This window comes from Eptatretus burgeri, chromosome 14, assembly GCF_056783735.1.
Source record: "Eptatretus burgeri isolate ZD-2024b chromosome 14, Ebu_testis_v1, whole genome shotgun sequence".
Taxonomy (NCBI): Eukaryota; Metazoa; Chordata; class Myxini; order Myxiniformes; family Myxinidae; genus Eptatretus; species Eptatretus burgeri.
The window spans coordinates 37,927,064-37,949,103 of NC_140974.1; the positions used below are offsets into that span (position 1 = coordinate 37,927,064).

General features: G+C 41.2%; 1 protein-coding gene and 1 long non-coding RNA gene across 2 annotated transcripts in view; one reads left to right on the forward strand and one right to left on the reverse strand.

Annotated features, from left to right (window-relative positions):
- LOC147012986 (guanylate-binding protein 2-like) overlaps positions 1–17,414 on the forward strand; it is a 49,853-nt gene extending 32,439 nt beyond the window's left edge. Inside the window, exons 6-10 of the mRNA XM_085854409.1 lie at positions 3,620–3,900; positions 4,416–4,628; positions 6,280–6,382; positions 10,013–10,116; positions 16,038–17,414. Coding sequence (XP_085710535.1) covers positions 3,620–3,900; positions 4,416–4,628; positions 6,280–6,382; positions 10,013–10,116; positions 16,038–16,202 — 866 coding nt within the window. The 3' untranslated portion in view covers positions 16,203–17,414. The remainder of the gene's footprint in view (positions 1–3,619; positions 3,901–4,415; positions 4,629–6,279; positions 6,383–10,012; positions 10,117–16,037) is intronic.
- On the reverse strand, positions 4,560–21,723 carry LOC147012987 (uncharacterized). The gene is made up of 3 exons (XR_015051142.1): positions 21,604–21,723; positions 4,828–4,941; positions 4,560–4,653 (listed from the first exon to the last, which is right to left on the reverse strand). It is a non-coding gene; the product is annotated as an uncharacterized LOC147012987 (long non-coding RNA).
- Positions 21,724–22,040: the final 317 nt, after the last annotated feature.

Consider the following 22,040-nt stretch of genomic DNA (forward strand, 5'->3'; position numbering starts at 1 on the left):
ACAGAGGGTGGAATCGTCAGCAAAGAGATCAGCAGTAATTTTCCAGGGAACCAGAAAGATCGTTGATGAAGATGAGGAACAAGACTGGGCCCAAGACTGATTTGAGGAACTCCAGCCTTGACAGGGTGAGGAGATGAGATGAGAGTGTCCAGTTAAGAGCTAAACAATGTCTATGGGAGTGGAGGAAATCAGTGATCAGGAGAGAAGGTGGCCTTGGATGCTATAAGCTGATAATTTGGTGATCAAGGCAGGGTGCCACAATGTATCAAATGCTTGGGATATGTCCATAGAGACAGCCCTGATTTCATGTCTGAGATTGAGGGCTTCCATCTCTTGTTGGGAGAGTAGAAGCATCATGTCCAGGGTAGAATGACCAGGTCTTGAAACCAAACTGATCTGCGATCAGGCCGTTGGAGAAAAGAAAGTATTTGATGTCAACTGTAATGATGGATGCCAAATCTTGCTTATAAATGGAAGCAAGATAATATGCCCGTAGTTAAGAGGATCCTTTTTTGCCACATGTTTTGTGCGTTGCAGTGATGTTGGCTAACTTCCAGGCAGACAGAAACGGACTCAAAGAGAAAGATCAAGTGAACAGAGCAGAAAGAGGATGAGCAAAAGCAGCAGAGCAGGTTTTTACGACATGTGCACTGATTCCATCTGGGCCTGTCGCAGAATCGGAGTCGAAGTTTGTCAGAAACCAATCCACCTCTTCAGTTGAGAAAGACTGTGTATAGGAGCAGTGGCATACATGAGGGTAGAGTTTGCTGGAGGGAGTGAGGGGTTGGGGACACAAGATTTGCATGCAAACACAGAAGTGAGACATTCAGTCTTCTCATGAGCAGACTCAGCTGTGGTGCCATTTGAAGTGAGGGAAGGGATGAAGGTGGAGCCTACTGCACCAGAGACAGATTTAACAAGGTGCTACCAGGTCTTCAATGAAGGAGAGACATTTGAGAGTTCAACTTTGAGGTTGGCAGATGCTACTTTCTAGCTTTCCTGAGTGTGCACACACACTTGTTCTACACTTTGTGGAATGATCTGAGGTTGATTTCGGTCGAATTTGCCTTCCAAGAAGAGAAGGCAAGTTGTTTGAAGGCAACTACCTCACCACAGCATTCTGAGTACCAGGATGAGGAGGATGTGTATGATAACTGCAGACAAGATCATATTATTCTTTACATAAGGGAAAGCAAGCCCTGTGTTGAAGGAGAGGTGAAAATGAAGAATCAGTCTTGTCATGAGAGAGCAGCTTGCAGTACCTGCTAGTCAGCTTGAGTTAACTGTCAAACTCTGAGGTGCTGAGGCAGCTCTCTGACAAAAGCCAGAGAAATGTTAACTCTCACAAGCACATGATCAGATTGGATCAGAAGAGGAACAGGAGATATTAGTCAGATAATACATCATTGCCAGGTCCAGAAGGGAGGATGTGCCACTGGGAGAAATCTTAATCAGAAAGTTCACTGATTGGATGAGGCCAATGGAGTCAGAGAATCGTTTGCTGCAATTCAATGGCTGGTTGAAGAAGTACCAACACCAAACCAAGCCAAATTGGTGACAGTTGAAATCACTGCATATGAGGATGACAGAGTTGTGATGTGTGGTCCTTGTTGGCAGAGGTGGAGACATACATTAAATGTCATCATTGGAGGGGAAGGAACACCAAGGAAACAGAGAGGGGGGAATACACTGAGGAATCACAGAGGAGGCAGGATGCTGAGGAAATGGAGAGGGGATGACACACTGAGGAAACTGAAAGGAGGGCAGGTAGGACAGGGGGTGAGACGCACGCTGGGGAAGCGGAAAGGGGGCATAACACTGGGAGAGTAGAGAGGGTGTGGGATGCTTTTGGCTTCAAATACATCATTACAGATATTTAGAAAGCAGGTTTTACTTAATTGATATAATTTCATTTTGTTAAATGATTCGTTTTTGAAGAAGAAAGAGCCTTATAAAATGGATAGGCAACAACAATGGATCAGATATACAAGTTGTGCTTGTTGTTGCTGTAAGGGTTATAACATCGTCGTAGGAGCTATACAAACACCATATCTATGATGATGGAGGCCTAAACTTCAGAAAGCATTGGGGTGTTCACGCCCAGTGATGAACACCTCACTTTCTCAGAGTGAAACTGCCACTTTCAATGGGCATTATAGCCTTGCAGATTAAACTATTTATTCCAGTATGGTATCGCAGACATGTCACCAAATCTATCATAGGGTGTGGAACTAACTAACCACTAATCAACCATGGAAACTGAACTCACACTAGTGAGAGCAATGCAGCAAGGCTTTGCCAATTCCACCACCAAAACACTCACCATCAGTATGGTATGTAATATACAGTGATGTTTCTTTGAAGCAATTCATTTTGAACAAACTGAAGTGAAACTTGTAAAATTTGCCATTTCCAACATTGCTTGATCCTCCAGCCAGAAAGATTGAGGACAACCAAGACCTGGCATTGCACGCGGAGAACAAGCAAGTTCATGACTGCAGCAACAATCCTTTAGTTGCTTGCTTACCTTCTGTTAGACATATCCTCATGATTATTTATTTATTTGCAAAACTGAACAAGTGTTTGCATGGAAGATTGGTGAGCCTCGTGGTGACAAATTCATTGAAATGGGCAGTGACTATGATGCTCCTCATTTCCTGACGCGAGAGATGGTGCTTCAAATTGGTGCAATGATGATAATACGGAATCATACTCCATGTTTGTTTTTTTAAATCGGTATTTTGATTAAAAACAATATCATTACACAAAAGTGTCATGGTAACAACGAATGATTCAAGCTTAATTACCTCCACCACTGAAGGTGGACAAGAGGAGATGATGTTTTCACCCTTGTTACTTGGTGAAAATTTTTTTCGCCAAATATGTTGGCCTGCATCGTTTGTCTGTCTGTCTGTTTGTCACACAATTTTTAGCCAAAGTTTTCAAGCAATCGTTCTGAAATTTTTGTGTTTGTAGTCTCCAGCCAAGGACAGCAATGCTTAATTTTGGTGAAGATCCGGATCCGGATCTGAGAATTTTAAAATTGATTCTTCACCATTGAGAGATGGGGCCAAAAATGATATATAGCACAATATCTCAAAACGTTGCAGACGGATTATGACAAAACTTTGTGGATGAGTTGGTTTGGTGACAAGAACAAGTAGATAAGATTTTGGTTGAGGTCCGCATGCGAATCCAGCCATCAGTGGGATACAAAACATAAACTGTTCAGCTTGGCGGAGTTGTGCGCTCTACCGAGTGCCGTTCTAGTTTAGTTTGAGTTCCCCAATGAGGAACTTCAACACAGGAGGAGACCATTTGGCCCATTAAACCCAGCACTTTGGGTGCCAACCTATCGTTGATTGTCCATGCTCTATTCTTGTCAAATGTTGAGTGTGCAGGAAAAAGACAACATGTACCATTAATAACATTATGACTCGATCAGGGTCAATTTCAAACCGATGACCTCCCAGACTCAGACTGACCCCCAAACTCCAACCTTCTTCCCTTTTCCCATCTTCTCTTTCAGAAGAATACCTTGGTAGCGATTCCTATTTTTTACCGGTGATACTTGTTAAGAAGGTAACAAATTTGGATGGTTGTTTTGCATGCACTGCAGGTTTCATGGCTTTAGCATCACAATATGTGGAGGCACAACGTAAGGGTGTCATACCATGCATCGAGGATGCTACAACCAGCATCAGCTGTGCTGCCAACAAAGAGGCCCTGGAACAAAGCACAGAACTGTACAAGCAGTGTATGGAGGCTATCAGAAATAGCCTCCCATTAACCACCACGGACCTCAACGCAGCACATGGCCGAGCCACAGAGAGGGCTGTGCTCCTTTTCAAAGATAATTCCGTGTTGGACAGTGAGCGCAAGTACGAGGAGGAATTGAATGTAAGGATATCCGTTGACCTATCATGGACTTCCTTGTGACTATAAAATATTTCAGGTGTCTACGTGGAGGAATGAGGTGAATTGGGAATTGTATTTGGACTTCCCTTTGAGCAGCTAGTCTTGGTGATGACATTGAGTGTCCATGTATTGTTAATGATATCAATTCCAGACACATTAGAACTTTCAACAAACTGTTGTGATTTTGTCTTTGCGTGTTAAAGATGGCAGACAGACAAGTTGTGACTGCAAGATTGCATAGGTTGACAAAAAGACAGGAATTGATGCTCATTCATGTGGGATATATACATACATATACGTATACCTTGGGTCAAACAAGGTCAAAACTGACTTTCAGAGAAGTGCAATACACAACATTATTATTTACTTTATATTATCCACCATGCTCTTCATGTCTATAGTACCATATAACCTCTCGTTATGAATTGCTTATCTTTTTCATTCAGTCTGTGTTTGCAATTCCATGTTTTAATGAAGTCTCTCTGCCTGTTGTTCAGAAAACCCTGATGAGAGAGTATGAAACATGGCTCCAAGTAAACTGCCAGACTTCAACGAATCGAAGTGAGAAGCGCCTTGCAGAACTTTACCAGCCCCTGAAAGAGAAGTACGAAAGTGGGGCGTTTGAATGCGGAGATGCTCACCAGAGATACAAGGAGGAGCTGGACGCCATTTCCACAGCGTTTCGTGACACTGAAGGTCTTGGGGAACAGGTCTGTTCTCCTTCACGTCAAACACCTGTAAATTTATGTCGGCAATCATTTTTTCACTTATTTCAATGCGAAACTTTACATCAAGTTGTAATAATAAAAAAATTCCTTTACAAATATTTACAACAAAGAAAAGCGGCTCCACCGCGAGCTTTAGATCATGTAAAAAATAAAATGAAAAAGAAGAAGAAAAAGTCCAGACCTTTCCGATGGTGTATTCTTTCACTTTGTTTTTGCAGATCACTCCACATTGTGTCGTACAGTACCCGCACACAGTCTCACCAACAGGAAGATAGCATTAGAGTCGCTCTCTGATCTGGAATAGATTAGGTGCTCTTCTGATAGATGAAACATGTTTTTTTTTTTAATCCTGACAAGTCCCACAGTCTCATCCTATCGCTCTGGAATGATCATCGAACAAACCGACCAATCTATTTCCATGGTCAGCTGTTGGAATGGTTTCTTGAACTTTTAGGCCTTACCATCAGTCATGACTTCCTTGGGAATACCATATAGCAAAGCTGCTTTCTAAACTCAGCCGTAGACTTGGTATTCTCTGTTGTTCAAAATAATTTCTTGAAAAATCATAACTACTGACAGCCTAAAGGGGCTCTAACTGTAGCTCAATGGAGTACTGCTCTCTCCACAGATTAGCTCCCCAGCATCTCATCTGTCTCCTGGAGAATCTGAAGCTCTCAACTATAGCAATATCTCCCGCAGGAAGGTCGAAGTACAATTTGCTTGTTGCTCTCACGTAATTATCGCTAAACTCTCCGATCCTCTCCAGATACTCCAGATGGTATGTGTTCTTCCAGTAAACCCCCTTCTGGTTAAACACCCACAATCAGGACTCTGTGGAGTAATGATTAGTGTCTGCTCTGAGTCTGGGAGAGAAGTGGTTCAAACCATTGACCAAGTCAAACAAAAGATGTTAAAATGGTACGTGCTACTTTCTTCCTTGATACTCAACATTTAAGAAGGATAGCGCGACTCTATCTTTATCTATTTGAGTTCTTTCTGATAAGGAATTCTGTATTTGGTCAGTTATTTGAATTGTTTGGCATTCATAGCATCAGCTTTGGCCTTGTGGCACATTCCTGTGTTGAAGTTCTTCCATTATTATAATAATGCAGATTCATGTACACCTCAACTCTGTTTATTTATCCCCCATTCCCCACGTCTTTCCTTTCGTCTGTGGAACCGCCTGACAGAAATGGTCAATCACCCCTTTCCCTCCAGGGCTACCTGCAGGCAGTGTATTCCATCTCATGTCATCTCCCATCCTTATGCATGATCTTTTCAACTCATATTAATTCAGCCCTCTTACTTCGATGTTATCATGTTTCCTCCATTCCTCTCTCCTCTTTTCCTGTTTGTTGATTCCCTTGCTTCATGTGACCTATGGTCTCCCACTGCCCCACTATCAATTTGTTGCCTTTTACCCTCTGTCACTTTGCTCTTCCATGAGCCTTGACCTTGAATACGAATACATTTTATTGCCTTAGCTTTTTGAAACCCACCTTACCCCATGGACATTGACCTATATTGCATTGTATTTTATGGTGCTATTCGTGGAGTGTACTTATTGAATTGCATGAAAAATGGGATAGTTTTTCTTTTTTCTTTTCACTAATTTCTTGTTCTTATACATCAGGCAATTCATGTACTGATGACATTTTTGATTGAGAGAAACAAGGATTCCAACCACATCCTTTCCATGGACAAAATGATGGACGCGCAGCAGAAACTTCAGCAAGGTGATGAACCAATAATACCATTAAAGGGAATTATTCATTGTTACTTGTTTATATGATTACATGTTAATACCTGCTTTGCTTTCAATCTTTACTGCCTGAAGACTCGTTCAGCTGTGTGTGAACTGGATTGGCAAAAAATCGGTGTGTGGTATGCGGATGGCAGCAACACATTGAAATGCTTGAAGACCAGATCATGGAGTTTGGGTTTCGGTATTTATCACCAAGAAGATACAGAGTCAAATTATCTTGGCTGAATAAAGCACAATGACCTGTGGTATTCACTCTTATGGAGGGAAACCGAAAGTTTTCGGTTTCCAGTACTGATGTTTTCGTCATCACCAGTACTGATGGAGTACTGCTCTCCCCTCTGGGCTGGTGCTCCTGCCTCCCACCTTTCTCGACTTCACGCTGTCGAAACCAGGGCTTTTAAGATCATTGGCATCTCCCGCAATGAAGCTGAGTCTTTGGGCCTCTCACTCAATCACCGCAGGTTGGTCGGTGGTCTTTCTGTCTTCTACCGACTCCTCTCCAGCCTTGCCCCCCCTGCTCTCTCTGCGATTTGTCCCAACCACATTTCCACAGGGCGCTCAAGGTCCGCCAACAACCCCCTTCTGGTAAAACTACCAAAATCACGAATCACTGCTCATCTTCACTCTTTCATTCCTCTTTTTTCCCGCCTTTGGAATAAACTTCCTCACTCTATTCTTTCCCATTCTTCCCTCCAGGCTTTCAAAACAGCTGTTCACCACCACCTCTTATCTTCCCCCATCCAAATCCTCGATCTTTTCTACCCCCGATAATCCACCCAAGCCCACTTCCTTCAATTCTCCTGCTTTCCTTCCTGAAAGTCCCTGTAATGTCCATCTTCTCCTCGCCATGTTCCCCGTCCCATCCCCATCCCTCTCCCTTCCACAATTCACCTGTGTCTGTTCCCCAATGTTTTGTCCCTTCCACTCCCACCCCTCTTGTCTCATGCCTCCTTGCTGTGAGTTGTGTGTCAGCTCTCATACGAGCCTCGACCAAGGTATACAAAAAAAAAAAATAAAAAAATAAAAAAATAAATAAAAAAAAAAAAAAGTTGTGGTATTCCTGTGTTATTCGACTGGGCCTCCAAGCAAGTGTGTCTAAAATTTATAATCCGATGAGAGACCGTTTCAACTGCTCCATACAGTTATGTGGAAGGAGGAAGAGGGAGGATCCATAGATATAATGTGTTAAAAGAGCTAGGTCTATGTGCTTGAGTAGGTTACATTTAAACCTCTATTTGGGACACGTCAGAGTTAAGTCATTTGGAATATGTGCCTTGAGGTGATGGTGACTATCCATCGTAAAGCAGTATAGGGTAAGGAAGTGTTGGGTAAAACCTCTTGTCGAAAGGCAAGCCAATGTGGAAGGCTTGTGGCACTTAATGGAAAGGCACTTCAGATGGAAACAACATGGGTTGTTTGGCCAAGGACTGCAGGCCATGGTAGTGTGGTTAGCTGCAGAGAGCTCTGGATGAAAGCGGAATGCTTTTACAGGAGCTCTCTGCCCAGCACAGCAGTGCGACCAGTGGGGGGAAGGGTGGGGGGGGATATCCCCGTGCTTTTAGGTGCGGTCCTTAATGTATAGGAACCATGTCTGCGCGGTACTGCTTCTTCCAGCCAAAGAGACATCAGACATTCCATCTCTCTCTGCTTCGTCGCTGCTCTTGTGTGGACCATTGAGAGACCTCGGAGGCCATCTTGTCCTCATCATCATTGCATCTCCCAGCCAACGCCCATCCAATCTCCAGCCCCATGCAGCACCAGCCTGCATGGTGCCATCAAGCTACAGCCCAAGACCAGATTGTGTCTATTCAAGTCATTGCCTGTGATGGTCCCCTTTGTTTTTTTTTTTGTGTGTGTACATTATCTTGGCTCGTAGAAGAGCTAAAGCAAAGAACATGTAACAAAGGGAGCAGGAGACAAGAGGGACAGGGGAGGGAAGCACAAAACAGAAGGGAACAAAGACACTATGAGATCTGTGGAAGGGAGAGGGATGTGGCACAGTACATGGGGTAAACCATATGGACACTACAGTGACTTTCAGAAAGGAAAGCAGGGAATTTAAAAGAGGTGGGTTCAGGGTGGATTAATGGGGGTTGAAAAGATTATAGTTTTGGATGGGGGAAGAGATGTTTTGAAGACCTGGATGGCATAGTGGGATTGAAGAGAGTGTGAGAGTTTGCATTGGAGGTGGGGAAAAAAAGAGGAATGAAAGAGTGAAGGTGAGCAGCAATTCTTGATTTTGGCAGTTTCACCAGAAGGGGGTTGTTGGCAGACCTGGAGTGCCCTGCAGAAATTTTGGGGAACAGTGCACCAACAGAGCAATGGGGGGGGGGGCAAGGCCGGAGAGGAGATGGTAGAAGACAGACAGACCACCACCCTTCCTGCAGTGAGAGAGTGAGAGACCCAAAGACTCAGCTTCATCGCAGGAGATATCAATGATCATAAAAGCCTTGGTTTTCACATCATGAAGCTGAGCTCAGTGTGAGCCAGTAGCACCAGTCCAGAGTGGAGAGCAGTACTCCATCACGCTGCAGATGAAAGCTTCGTATGTGGTTATGAGCTCAGGTGTGCCATGGAAGGTGAAGGTCTTTGCTCGATGGAGGATGACCAGTCGGCGACTAGCTTTGGTGGTCAGCTTGGAAATGTGACTTTCCTCAGAAAGATCATGGCAGATTATGGCAGGAAAGATCTTGGCAGATAGTGAGATAGTAAAAGGGGGGAAAAATAAAAAATAAAAAAATAAAAAAAATTCATTTTACAGAGGGTATAGTTGGGAGGATTTGAAAGAGTGTAAAAGGGATTATGGTGAAAACAAAAAATGAAGGTGAGAAGGAGAAATTGCAAAAAATACGATGATGCACACAAGCAAAGAAAAGGGTAGTCTTCAAGGAACCCTATGTGAAAAGTCTGACAAATACTCACAAATTGGCACAAATTTTAAAACAAAACCTAACTAGAAACACACAGTAAACATGGAGACAACAAATTAACAGTTAAAACGCAACAAAAAATGACCGGGAAAACTTATCTTTGAGAAAGTCAAAAGACCATGCAGAATACCGCCGTGGCTCAAGAACCGGAAACCAGACGTCAAAAGAAGGTCCGGTATTTATGTCGCCATATGTTGGGTTTTAGTTCTTTCATTTGCACCACAAATGTGTGTTCCCTTCTTCCCTATTTGTTTGTCTTTTGACTGCCATGTCTGGTCCATTTATTATTATTATGATTATTATTATTATTATTATTATTATTGTCTTCCTCATCACCATATTATTTAATTACAGGAAACGTCTTCCCACCTTGCATGTGCTCAGACAAACTGCCAGTTTAGGAAAGTGTTTGACCAGCCCTTTGGAGAACATTCAATTATAACAGAGTGTCCCACTTTTTTAGAGTGTGGATAGGTGCACAAATGCTCTCCACTCGCAATGTCATGTATAAAGACCATTTGACCACCCACAAGGGTCAAAGACCCTCATTGCGATGGTTGACATTCATGGACCCATCAACAGGACAGCACTCTTGGCATGAAACAGATGTTCCCTTCTTGCCCTTTCTTCGCCAAGCTAATGTGCTTTCATAACACTGTTTTTATTTTCAGAACAAGAAGCACGAGATCGATTGTTTGAAGAGCAAAAAAGGGCAAAAGAAGAACAGGATAAACATAATGCAGAAATAATCAAAACATTGGAGGAGCAGAATAAAGTAAGCTTTTTGTTTGATATAAATTTAGTTACTGCAGAGCAGCATAGGATGATCCTCGTGTATATATATATATATATATATATATATATATATATATATATATATATATATATATATATATATATATATATATATATATATGTACATATACCAGCGGGGTATGCTTACAATATAAATAAGTGAAAAATCAAATGCAGGTGAGCGACCCAAGACAATGGGGAAGCATGGTTCGTATGCTTACATAATTTCTTTATTTTAATTTATTTATATTTTCATTTACGGATGCTTTCTGACAGTTCTGTGATTTTTTTTTTTCCCCCTGTTGTATCAGCTTTGATGTCAATCAGCACACAAAATTATCATGCTTCCTCATTGTCTCGGGTCACTCACCAACATTAAAAAAAAATCATTTATTTATATTTTCATTTACGGATATTGTCTGACGATTCTGTGATTTTTACCTTCGCATTCTGCGAAAGGTTATGTATTGGTCGCTGTGTATTTATTTATTTATTTATTTGTGAATATGTGTATGTGTGTGTTTGTTTGTTATTTGCATAACTCAGAAAGTATTAAACCAAATCGCTTGAAATTTGGTGGGATGATGGGTTATTATCCAAGGAACATGTGATTAGATTTTGGGAGCGATCGGGTCAAAGGTCAAGGTCACGGAAAGGTCAAATTCGTATTTTTACCATACCAATGCGCTCAATTTTGATCTAATTGCCATGCAACCGATGTCAAAATGTTCAGAATTCATTGCCCAATCCTGTGATGGGTGACATGACACAATTACGTCATTACCCTTGTTTTTAAAAGAAAATGTCCCAAATCCTGGCATTATAATCAGTACCAAAATATATGTTTGTGGGAGATGCCAATGATTATTTATTTGTTTGTTATTCGCATAACTTAAAAAGTATTAAACCGAATTGCATGAAATTGGGTGGGATGATTGGTTATTAGCCAAGGGCCATTTGATTAGATTTTGGGAGCAATCGGGTCAAAGGTCAAGGTCATTAAAAGGTCAAAATCGTCTTTTTACCATATCGCGGTCAATTTTTATCCAATTTGCATGAAACTAATGCCAAAATGTTCAGAATTTAATGCCCAATCTTGTGATATGCAACTTGACACAATGACGTAATTACCCTTACTCGCGGTTGGGGGTCAAAGGTCAGGGGGGTCACGACCTTGCAGATGTGCGTATTTTTATCATAACGCAGTCAATTCTTATCCGATTCGTATGAAATCAGCACCAAAATGCTCCTTGTTCTGTTCCCCACACTCTTATGCCAAGAACAAAACAGTAGCGGCAGCGAAGGTATATGCTCTCTACGAGTGCCCATTCTAGTTTTCCCATGTAATGTCAGCTTTGTCCATTGGCATGCAAAATTTCAATGTTCTATGTCACCCGAAAGGTACCGATTTTTAGCTCGCCTGTTCAAAGAACAGAGCTATAGTGATGCCCCCGGCGTGAGCGTGAGCGTGAAAATGTTAAAGTTTTTGGTGCAAGTTATTTCCTTTCTAATGTTTTTATCTACCACACTATTTTTTACTGATTACAATATACAAATACATATATTGCTTTAAAATTATTTGGATCAGACTTCACTGCAATGCTTTATGAAAAATATTATTAGACGAGTCTTTTAAAAACGATAAATGTATAAACAGGTGAGCATTGGGTGGCTTTGACACCAACTCTCTGGTTAATATTTGGCAGTGAGTGAGTCTGAGCCAGTCAGTGGTTAGAAAGAGCTTTATATTATACTATTTATACAATAGATGAAAAGATAAAGGCGTTTCTGTGTGTTCTTAGTAATCGTACCTATCAAGGTTAATTTGCCAAAATCACCTCCATCAAAACTTCGATCTTTATCTTTTCCACTTTGTCTTTTACTGAATCTCAGTCCACTTTGTCTTTTACTGAAAGGATGAATCATATTTTATTGTCATAACTGACAAGTGCGCTCTTAATCATTTGTAGAATGTTATTTTGTGAGCTGGAAGTACTTTGACGTTGACCCGTGAATATAAAATCTTCAGGGAAAGATTAACGTTCATTCCAATTTGTCTTCTTCTATCACTACTATAAGGACGAATCATATCTTATTCCATTATTCTGATACTCATTTGGTACTGTACGATTACAGTCCAACTTTTACTAAAATTGTATTTATCGGAGGTGCTTCAACTATTATCTGCACAGACTGCTGTGTGATTATCCAGGAGCTTTAGCATCCAAATTATTTATTACCACTGTACACGTTTGTACTAAATTCGTTTTTAGCTCACCTGGAACCTAGTTCCAGGGAGCTTATGGGATGGCGTGTCATCCGTCCATCCAAAAACACTTATAACTTCTTCTCTGAAACTACATCCACGATTTTGATGAAACTTCACCAAAACCTTTATCACCAGGTATGTATCAAAGTTTGTTTGTGGCATTAAAAAACATCGGGCCCTCAGGGGATCTATGAGGGGTTGCTCCCCCCAAAATAGGTATTTGCTTTCTCCTCAGAAACTACACACACTATTTTGATGAAACTTGACCCCAACCTTCATCACCCATGTTTTGTTTTTGTATACATTGTCGAGGCTTGTAGAAGAGCTAACACGCAGAATGTACAACAAGGGGAGCAAGAGACAAGAGGGACGGGAGAGGGAAGCACAAAACAGGGGGGGGAACAGACACACGAGGAGATCTATCGAAGGGAGAGGGATGGGGCGGAGTACACAGGGCAAACAAAATGGACACTACAGGGACTTTCAGATCCTTACACAACAGGGACTTTCAGATCCTTACACAACAGGGACTTTCAGATCCTTACACAACAGGGACTTTCAGGAAGGAAAGCAGGGAGTTTGAAGGAGGTGGATTAATGGGGGTAGAACAGATCATGGTTTTGGATGGGGCAATATAAGAGATGGTGAACAGCTGTTTTGAAGACCTGGAGGGAAGAGTGGGATTGAAGAGAGTGTGGGAGTTTGTTCCAAAGGTGAGAAAAAGGAGGAATGAAAGTGAAGGTGAGCAGTGATTCTTGATTTTGGTAGTTTTACCAGAAGGGGGTTGCTCGGTGACCTTAAGCGTCCTGCGGAAATATAGGGGGGATGTGGTCAGGAGCTCAGGTGTGCCAAGGAAGGACTTTGCACGATGGAAGATGGCGACTAGCTTTGGAGGCCAGCTTGGAAATGCGTCTTTCCCAGGAATGATCGTAGCAGATAGTGAGACCCAGAAGGTTGAATGAAATTACTTTTTCAAGCGGATTGTTGAGAAAGTTGACGGGGGGGGGGGGGGGTGGGGGGGTCCAGACTGTCATTTCGGAGAGATTTAGTGAGAGTGTGAGATTTGTCAGGATTGAGAGACATGTTCCAAGTGTTGGACCAGCTTGTGATTTTATCCAAATCTGCAGAGAGTGAAGAAGTTGCTACTTGCTGATCTGAGGGATTACAGATGGTCCGGCAGAGGGTGGAGTCATCAGCAAAGAGATAAAGATAATTTTCCCGAGAGTCGGAGAGATCATTGATGGAAACCAAAAAAACAACAGGGCCCAGAACGCTACCTTGAGGAACTCCAGCCTGGACAGGAAGAAGTTTGTTCATGGCATTAAAATAATTGGGGTCTGAGGTGGTCTATGGAGGGGGGGGGGGGTTGCCTTCCAAAATAGGTATTTCCTTTCTTCTCAGAAGATACACACACAATTCCGATGAAACTCGACCACAAGTTTCATCACACATGATGTCCCAAAGATTGTTCATGACGTTAAAAAAATCGTGGTCTCGGGTATACCGGGGGGGGGGGGAGGGTGGGTGGCAAGTGGCTCCCAAATATTTGCTTTTTTCTCCGAAAGTACACACACAATTTTGATGAAACTTGACCACAACTTTCATCACCCACGATGTACCAAACTTTGTTCACGCCATTAAAAAAAAAAATCAGGTCCAAAAGCGGTCTTGGGGGGGGGGGGTTGCCCCCCAAAATATTATTTGCTTTCTTCTCCAAAATTACACACACAATTTAAATGAAACTTGACCACAACCTTAATCACCCATGATGTATCAAAGTTTGTTCACGCTATTTATAAAATCGGAGTCTAAGGGGGTTTACTGGTGGGGGAAATTGGAGTCTAAGTGGGTTTAGGCCTGTCACATTTGCCATGGTGGCCGTGGGGTCTACAAAATCTATGGCCACTAGCAATGATAGGGCGGCCGCAGTATTTCCACGGTCACACAATGTAGCAGTCACATATGTTTTTATTTTTCGGGGAGCCTCATGGCGTATTTATAAATTGTGGAGACCGAAAACATGGGGTTGCCGTACGGTCTTTGATTTGATGTCGCACGGTGACCTTAAGGCATTCCTGCGGCGGCCATAAATTTTCAAGGCAGACGCAAGGTGCCCGCAAGGCGACCGCAGGGGGGGGGGGGCTAAGGCGAACGTGCGGCCAGACGGACGGTAACGAGTGGGTTCTTTTTTTTTTTCTTTTTTTTACCAGTTCTTTTGTTTCGGCTTGTCGAATTGCTATGGCGAACGTAGAAATGAAAAAAAGTTATAACTCCGCGCTATAATTCCACAGCGACCCCTACGGCCTGTAAAATATAGCAAAATGGCGTAGGGCCACCCTGAGGCCACCGCAGAAAATCTGCGGCCGCCGCACGTTTCTGTCAATTCAGAGGGCGTACGGCCGCCGTATCCTCGCGGTAGAGCAAATGTGACTTCGGCCTTACAACCTGGGTTGGTTGCTCCACAAAATATGTATTTGCTATAACATTGGTTCATTGGTACATTTTTTAAATTCCATCCCATGTTGACTTCCTCATTAGTATCTTTATTCTACCACGTGAGTGCTCAGGGATATTGCCCCTCTTTTTCACAAAATTATGGAGACACTGATTGGTTGTCACAACAGGCAATACTGGCCCCACACACGAAACGTTGTTGTTCATCCACTGAATCAATGACTATTGGACCGTGTGCCCAGTGAAGAAGTCGCCTATAAATCCATTGACCCTGCTCCAGATGTGGATCAAATAGTTCACTACCCTGTTAAGTTTCTGAACTCGCTACATCCTCTGGGCATGCCACCTCATGAACTGAAATTGAAAGTTGGTACACTATTCATGCTTCTTCACAATCTAGAATCCCCAAAATTGTGCAACGGAACTCGGTTTGTCATGCGGCAGTTGATGAAAAATCTCATAGAAGCTACGATCTCCAACGGAGAATTTTAGGAGAGAATGTGTTGATTCTTCATATACCACTAATTCCCAGCGACTGTCCATTTGAATCCAAGCGGCTCCAATTCCTGGAATTTCTGCCATTCACCATATTGATAAACAAGGCACAACGACAAACTCTGCACCAAGAAGGACTCTATCCAGCTAAACCATGTTTTTCATCTGGCCAGCTTTATGTTGAATGCTCCGGAGTTGGGACTGGAACGAGTTTGTTCATATATGCATATGCTGGATGAACCAGGAATCGAGTATACCCGGAAGTTCTTGCAGAACATAAGCGTGATTGAATCAGTGAGTAACAAAGCCTACAATCCTCAATCTGTGAAAGATGGGTATTCTGCTAGTATTCACGAAAAAGAAGACTTGTGATGTTTCTGTGGCACACTGAGTTATGGGAGGGCATCGAAAAGCAACATATTTTGAGTTTGAACTTAGTCCAGAAAATGATCAGAGAAACATGTGTGCTTATACAATACTGCTGCAGCGAGACTTATGCAGTTAATGTCTCATAATCCCATTCTCTCTACAATTCTAACAACAAAAACGATTTTACCTTGATGACGTCAGACTTCTTCAAACCATAAAGTTTTTGTTGTTGTTGTTGTTATTGTGTGATTGTAATATGTACGCAGAGAATGCCGTGGAGATGAAAGCTGACATTGCACATTTAACTTTTTTAGATGGTGAAGGAAGAATTGAATAAGAAACGCGAGGAGATTGCAGAACTTACGCAGAAACGTGTGAACGAAGATGAAGCGGGTTCTAATAAAATGAAAACTCTCAAGGAAATCGTCGGAGCATTGTCAAATATTATTCCATTTATTGCTATGGCCTACAAACGTTAATAACATGCAGTTTCAATTTGTTTCTTATATGTTTTATGAAAATCAACTGGTATTTGTTTGAAACAATTCACAAGAAACTTTGGTGTGAAAGGACAAGTAAAAGAATTATAACCAGAACTTTCTCTCATCCTATCAAAGGGAACTACTGGCCTAATCGTCACTTTGCACCCCTCATAGTTTTGAAATGGATCGAGTAAGTAGCTTCAGTGCGAGGAATCCATTACTTAAACACTTGCTATATAATTATGGTGTCGTTATTGCTCATATTCATCGCTTCATTCTTGGGTGAAGCGATGAATACGAGAAATAAGGAGAGCTTCATGATGCAATTGGAGGTCGAGGTGAATACAACATTGAAACCCGGGGTTAGTGACTTTCCTGGGGTCCAGCATTTTTACCCAATGAAATTCCAAGTCCTTGGGAGTGAAGAAAAGAGTATTGCTGCCAAGGCAGTATTCAGAGGTAGGGTTGGAGTACAGCGTGACAAATGTACAGGTCTGTTCTGCCTGATAGTGTAACCTCTGCCTTTACCTCTCGGCCATGTTGACTGGCTGGTTTCACTCCCAATCGCTTCAAGTAGGCAGATAAGTAATACAATAGCTTTGAACAGGGATGGCTGAACTTTAACGAAGAAATTTGGTAATTTGAGGATGTTTGTAAAAGTTAATCTTCTCTGAAGGTTGATTGCCTTCAGGGAATTGCTTATTTGAGCTACACTATTCACAGAAATACTTTACTTTAAATTACTTTACTTTACTGCCTGGTTTGGCAAGATTTCAGGAAAATAACAGAAAATCCATCACATTGAATATACTGAAATTACATGCATTTTCCGAATATAAACAAAAAACACGATTCTTTGAACATTACTCCATCCAGAAAGATGAGCAATGGATCCAAATTGGCACTCGTTGGCACTTACTTCACCACACGCGACATATAAAGAATAGGTATTGTTTTGTTTATGTAGAATTATCCGATAAGATGCAGCATCAAAATCTTAGACTGTCAAGCAATTATGGGACGAATTAATTTAAATAGTTTGGTTTTTGCTGCTTTTGGCTGTCTCATCGAAAAATTTACTATGTGGAGGAATATGGGAATGGTGTTGGGAACATGAAATTGTTAATTTGCATGTTACTTCTCATAATAAGCAATAAACTATGTCATACTGTTTGTGTTGATTACTGACAATAAAATGATGAAAGTTTACACTTATTTTTGAAGGTTTTTTTCTGGGTTATCAATTGTCAATCTCCATTCACAATCAGCTCTTGACATGGTGGCATGCCTTCAATACACTTTCAGAAAATGATTTTCATGACACATCTTAATTGCACTTATATTAGGCAAATGAGACCATTTTTGCATGAATAAGGATTCTTGTGAAAAATGTGTTGTTTGTCTTTGTCTGAAACAAAATGCACACTACTTGATGAAAAGCATGTGTTTCTGCATGACAATAGTGATTTAGAACAAATAAACGTGGTTGTAATATGATCATGTGGTGGAAACGCTTGCATGAGGCAAATAAGACATATAAGACTAGAAATATAAATTTTTAGGATTAATATTTCTTGATTAAATGTGGAAGGTTTATTGTGTAAAATGTGTTGTTTGGCATGGTATAAGCTAAAACAGAGGTTTTGATGAAAAACACGCATTTCAGCATTCGACTAGTGATTTGGAACAAAAAACGGGGTCAGAGAAAGTTAATATGTGAAAAACGCTTGTTTTCAGCAAACAAAACCATTTTTTCATGAATAAGGTTTCTTGTGTAAAACGTGTTGTTTTGCTTAGTAGAAGCTAAAATACACACTATTTGATGAAAAACACACCTTTCTCCATTAGAAGAGTGTTTTGGAACAAAAAACTTGGTCGGAATAAGATCATGTGTTAAAAATGCTTGCAATAAAGCAAATAAGACCGTTTTGAGGGAATCATATTTCTTGATTAAATGTGTTGTTTTGCTTTGTACAAGATAACATACACCCAATTTCATGCACAACACGCTTTTCTGTTTTTTAGTAAATATTTGGAACACAAAACGCTCAGAACAAGCTAATGTGGTGAAATATTTTGATTAGGCAAATAATACCGATTTTGCATCAATAAGGTTTTTTAAAAATTATGTGTTGTTTTCCTTAGCACAACATAAAATACATGCTATTTGATGAAAATGATGTGTTTCTGCATCAGAATAGTGATGCAGAACAAATAACATGATCAGAATAAGCTGTGTTAAAAACGCTTGAATTGGGCAAAAAAGACCGTTTCTGTATGAATAGGGTTTATTGAGTGAAATGTGTTATTTTACATAGTACAAGATAAAATAAACAATATTTGATGGAAAACACTGGTTTCTGGATTATACTGGTCATATGCAACAATAAATGGTATCAGAAAAAGTTAATGTGTGAAAAATGCTTGTGTTAGGCAAATAAGAATGTTTTTTGCATTGACAAGTTTTCTCGGATAAAATGTGTTGTTTTTCTTTGTACAAGCTAAAGTACACAATATTTGAGGAAAAACATGTTTCTGTATTACAGTAGTGATTTGGAACAAAATACGGGGTCAGACCAAGCTAATATGTTAAAAATGCTTGTATTCGGCAAATTAAACCGATTTGCACGATACCGATGCAGAAACCGATAAGGTTTCTTGTGTAAAGTGTGTTGTTTTGCTTAGAACAAGCTAAAGTACACACTAATTGATGAAAAACACACCTTTCTGCATTAGAAAAATGATTAGGAACACAAAACTGGGTCAGAAGAAGCTCATGTCTAAAAAATGCTTGTGTTGGGCAAATATGACCGTTTTTGTGTGAGTAAGGTTTCTGATGTGAAATATGTTGTTTTGCATAGAACAAGCTAAAATACACACTCTTTGTTGAAAAACACACATTTCTGCATTAGAATAGTGATTTGGAACACAAAACTTGGTGGTCAGAAGAAGCTAATGTCTGAAAAACACTTGTTTTTGGCAAATAAGAACGTTTTTACAGAATTATGTTTCTTGGCTAAAATTGATTGCTTGGCTTAGTACAAGCTATAATACAAACTCTTTAATGAAAAACTCCCATTTCTCCATTAGTATTGACTTAGTACAAAAAATGCGGGCAGAACAAGCTAATGTGTGAAAAACGCTTGTGTTCGGCAAACAAGAACGTTTTTGCGTGAATAATGTTTCTTGTGTAAAATGTGGTTTTGCTTAGAACAAGCTAGAGTGTACACCATTTCATGAAAAACACACGTTTCTCCTTTAGGTTATTAATGGGGGAACAAAATACGGTGTGAGAACAAGCTATGGTGTTGAGAATGCTTGTATCAGGTGTCGAAGAAACCCCAGTCTCCGATGTCAAAGAAACCAATCTCCAACTCAGGATTGATGCATCAGAACTCAAACCTTAAATACATGCACATGGAAAAGGGAGGTGATAATGAACAGTTGCACAACCCTTCGAATTAGCTGCCGCTAAAGCAGGGTTTTTATACAGTTTGGGAGAGAAAAGGAGGGAGGGAAAGGATATGAAGGAATGCCTTGTACTAGCAGCAGAGAGAGAAAAACAAGATAACAAGTTGCATGGTGGTGTGGGATATTTTCATGCTGCCTTCTTGTTTATTCTTGTGTTTTGCCTTTTACAATTCTCTCTGCATTGGTTAAACAGCCTCTTTCTGTTGTTTAACCATTTGTTAAACATATATCACCTTTTGTTAAAACTAGATAGAAATTGTAATCGTTATCATGTTAACACATGTATAATCCTCTTTATGTGTTCTATAATCATTTTTTTTTTTCATAATCATGTGTTTATACACTGTAATGTCGGTGTTAGTTTCAACGCTGAACAATTATTCGTGCATAGCTAGTTCTCTTGTAATGGAAAATGACTTGTGTAAGTGCCAAGACGTGATCCTGCTCCATTCAAACACTGTGCTAAAATGCTCGAAGGTCATCGAACCATTATATTAGGAATGGCTGTATGAAGGACCGGGCAAACACTGCTTCAGGGTTTAGACTTCGGTCCTGTTGTCCAGTTGGCATTGTCAGAAGCAAAATCCTTTGGAAAGGGGTGAAATATCTCACTTCGAGTAATGGGAGGCAAAGGGCTTCACAACTAAAGAACATATTCTGTTAAGCATGCTCAGAAGAAGCTAATGTGTGAAAATCGCTCGTGTTAGGCAAATAAGAACATTTTTACATGAATAAGGTTTCGAGTAAAATGTGTTGTTTTACTCGGTATAAGATAAAAAAAATACACAATATTTGATGAAAAACACGCATTTCTGGATTCGACGAGTGATTTGGACCAATAAACGTGATCAGAGCAAGTTAATGTGTGAAATACACTTGTGTTAGACAAGCAGAGCATCACTCGATTCCTCCTAAGAACACAAGGGTAGTGAGTGCAGCATGCACACGAGATTTTTTGAATGTGCCTTATTTTACATCATCTGGCATTTTCCACAAGCCATAGGATGTCCCTTCCTTTTTATTGTTCGCCACATGGCACTGTATACCATATAAAGGGGCCTTTTCTATGCCCCTTGCATTTTTCCCAAAAATGGTGTTGGGGACAGAAAATTGTTCATTTGCATGTTACTTCTCATAATAAGCAATAAACTACATGATACTGTTGGTTGAATACTGATAATAAAATGCTCAATCAAATCGAGCACAGAACTGCAATTAAGGCATTTTAGCAAAGGCGTTTTTTTTGAAAATGCCGTTGAATCTCTACCTGCTCACTCAACCTCTCCACCTGTTCACTCAACCTCTCCACCTGCTCACTCAACCTCTCTACCTGTTCACTCAACCTCTCCACCTGCTCACTCAATCTCTCCACCTGTTCACTCAACCTCTCCACCTGTTCACTCAACCTCTCCACCTGTTCACTCAACCTCTCCACCTGTTCACTCAACCTCTCCACCTGTTCACTCAACCTCTCCACCTGTTCACTCAACCTCTCCACCTGTTCACTCAACCTCTCCACCTGTTCACTCAACCTCTCCACCTGTTCACTCAACCTCTCCACCTGTTCACTCAACCTCTCCACCTGTTCACTCAACCTCTCCACCTGTTCACTCAACCTCTCCACCTGTTCACTCAACCTCTCCACCTGTTCACTCAACCTCTCCACCTGTTCACTCAACCTCTCTACCTGTTCACTCAACCTCTCCACCTGTTCACTCAACCTCTCCACCTGCTCACTCAATCTCTCCACCTGTTCACTCAATCTCTCCACCTGCTCACTCAACCTCTCCACCTGTTCACTCAACCTCTCCACCTGCTCACTCAACCTCTCCACCTGTTCACTCAGCCTCTCCACCTGTTCACTCAACCTCTCCACCTGTTCACTCAACTTCGCTACACTTTTACACAAATATACTGTTGCGCTCACAGTCGGTCCGGATAACTCCGGTCTCAATCCATGGGTCACGTTCATGTGATCAGAAGCGCCAGTCGACTCCACGTCTCCTGAGCAGTGTTCGGGCCGGTGTGCAGTGCTGGTGTCTGGTCGCTGCCCAACCGCAACTTCCTCCCCTGGATATACAGTACCTCTAACGTTGTTGTTGTTGTTGTTGTTGTTGCACTATTCGAAAGGGAAAGATCACGACTCCAGGGCTGACAGTATGGAGGATTTGGAATGACAATGTATGACACTTACCTCATCACGTGATGACCTCTGATCTGTTAATTCCCCGATAAACCTCCGCGCCTCCAGCAGCTTTGGCAAGAATAATTCACCGTGCTTAGAGAATCCAAGTAGGTTTATTTACACACACAAACATGTACATTATCAATATAATTTAACAAAACATTCCCCATTGCCCCTAC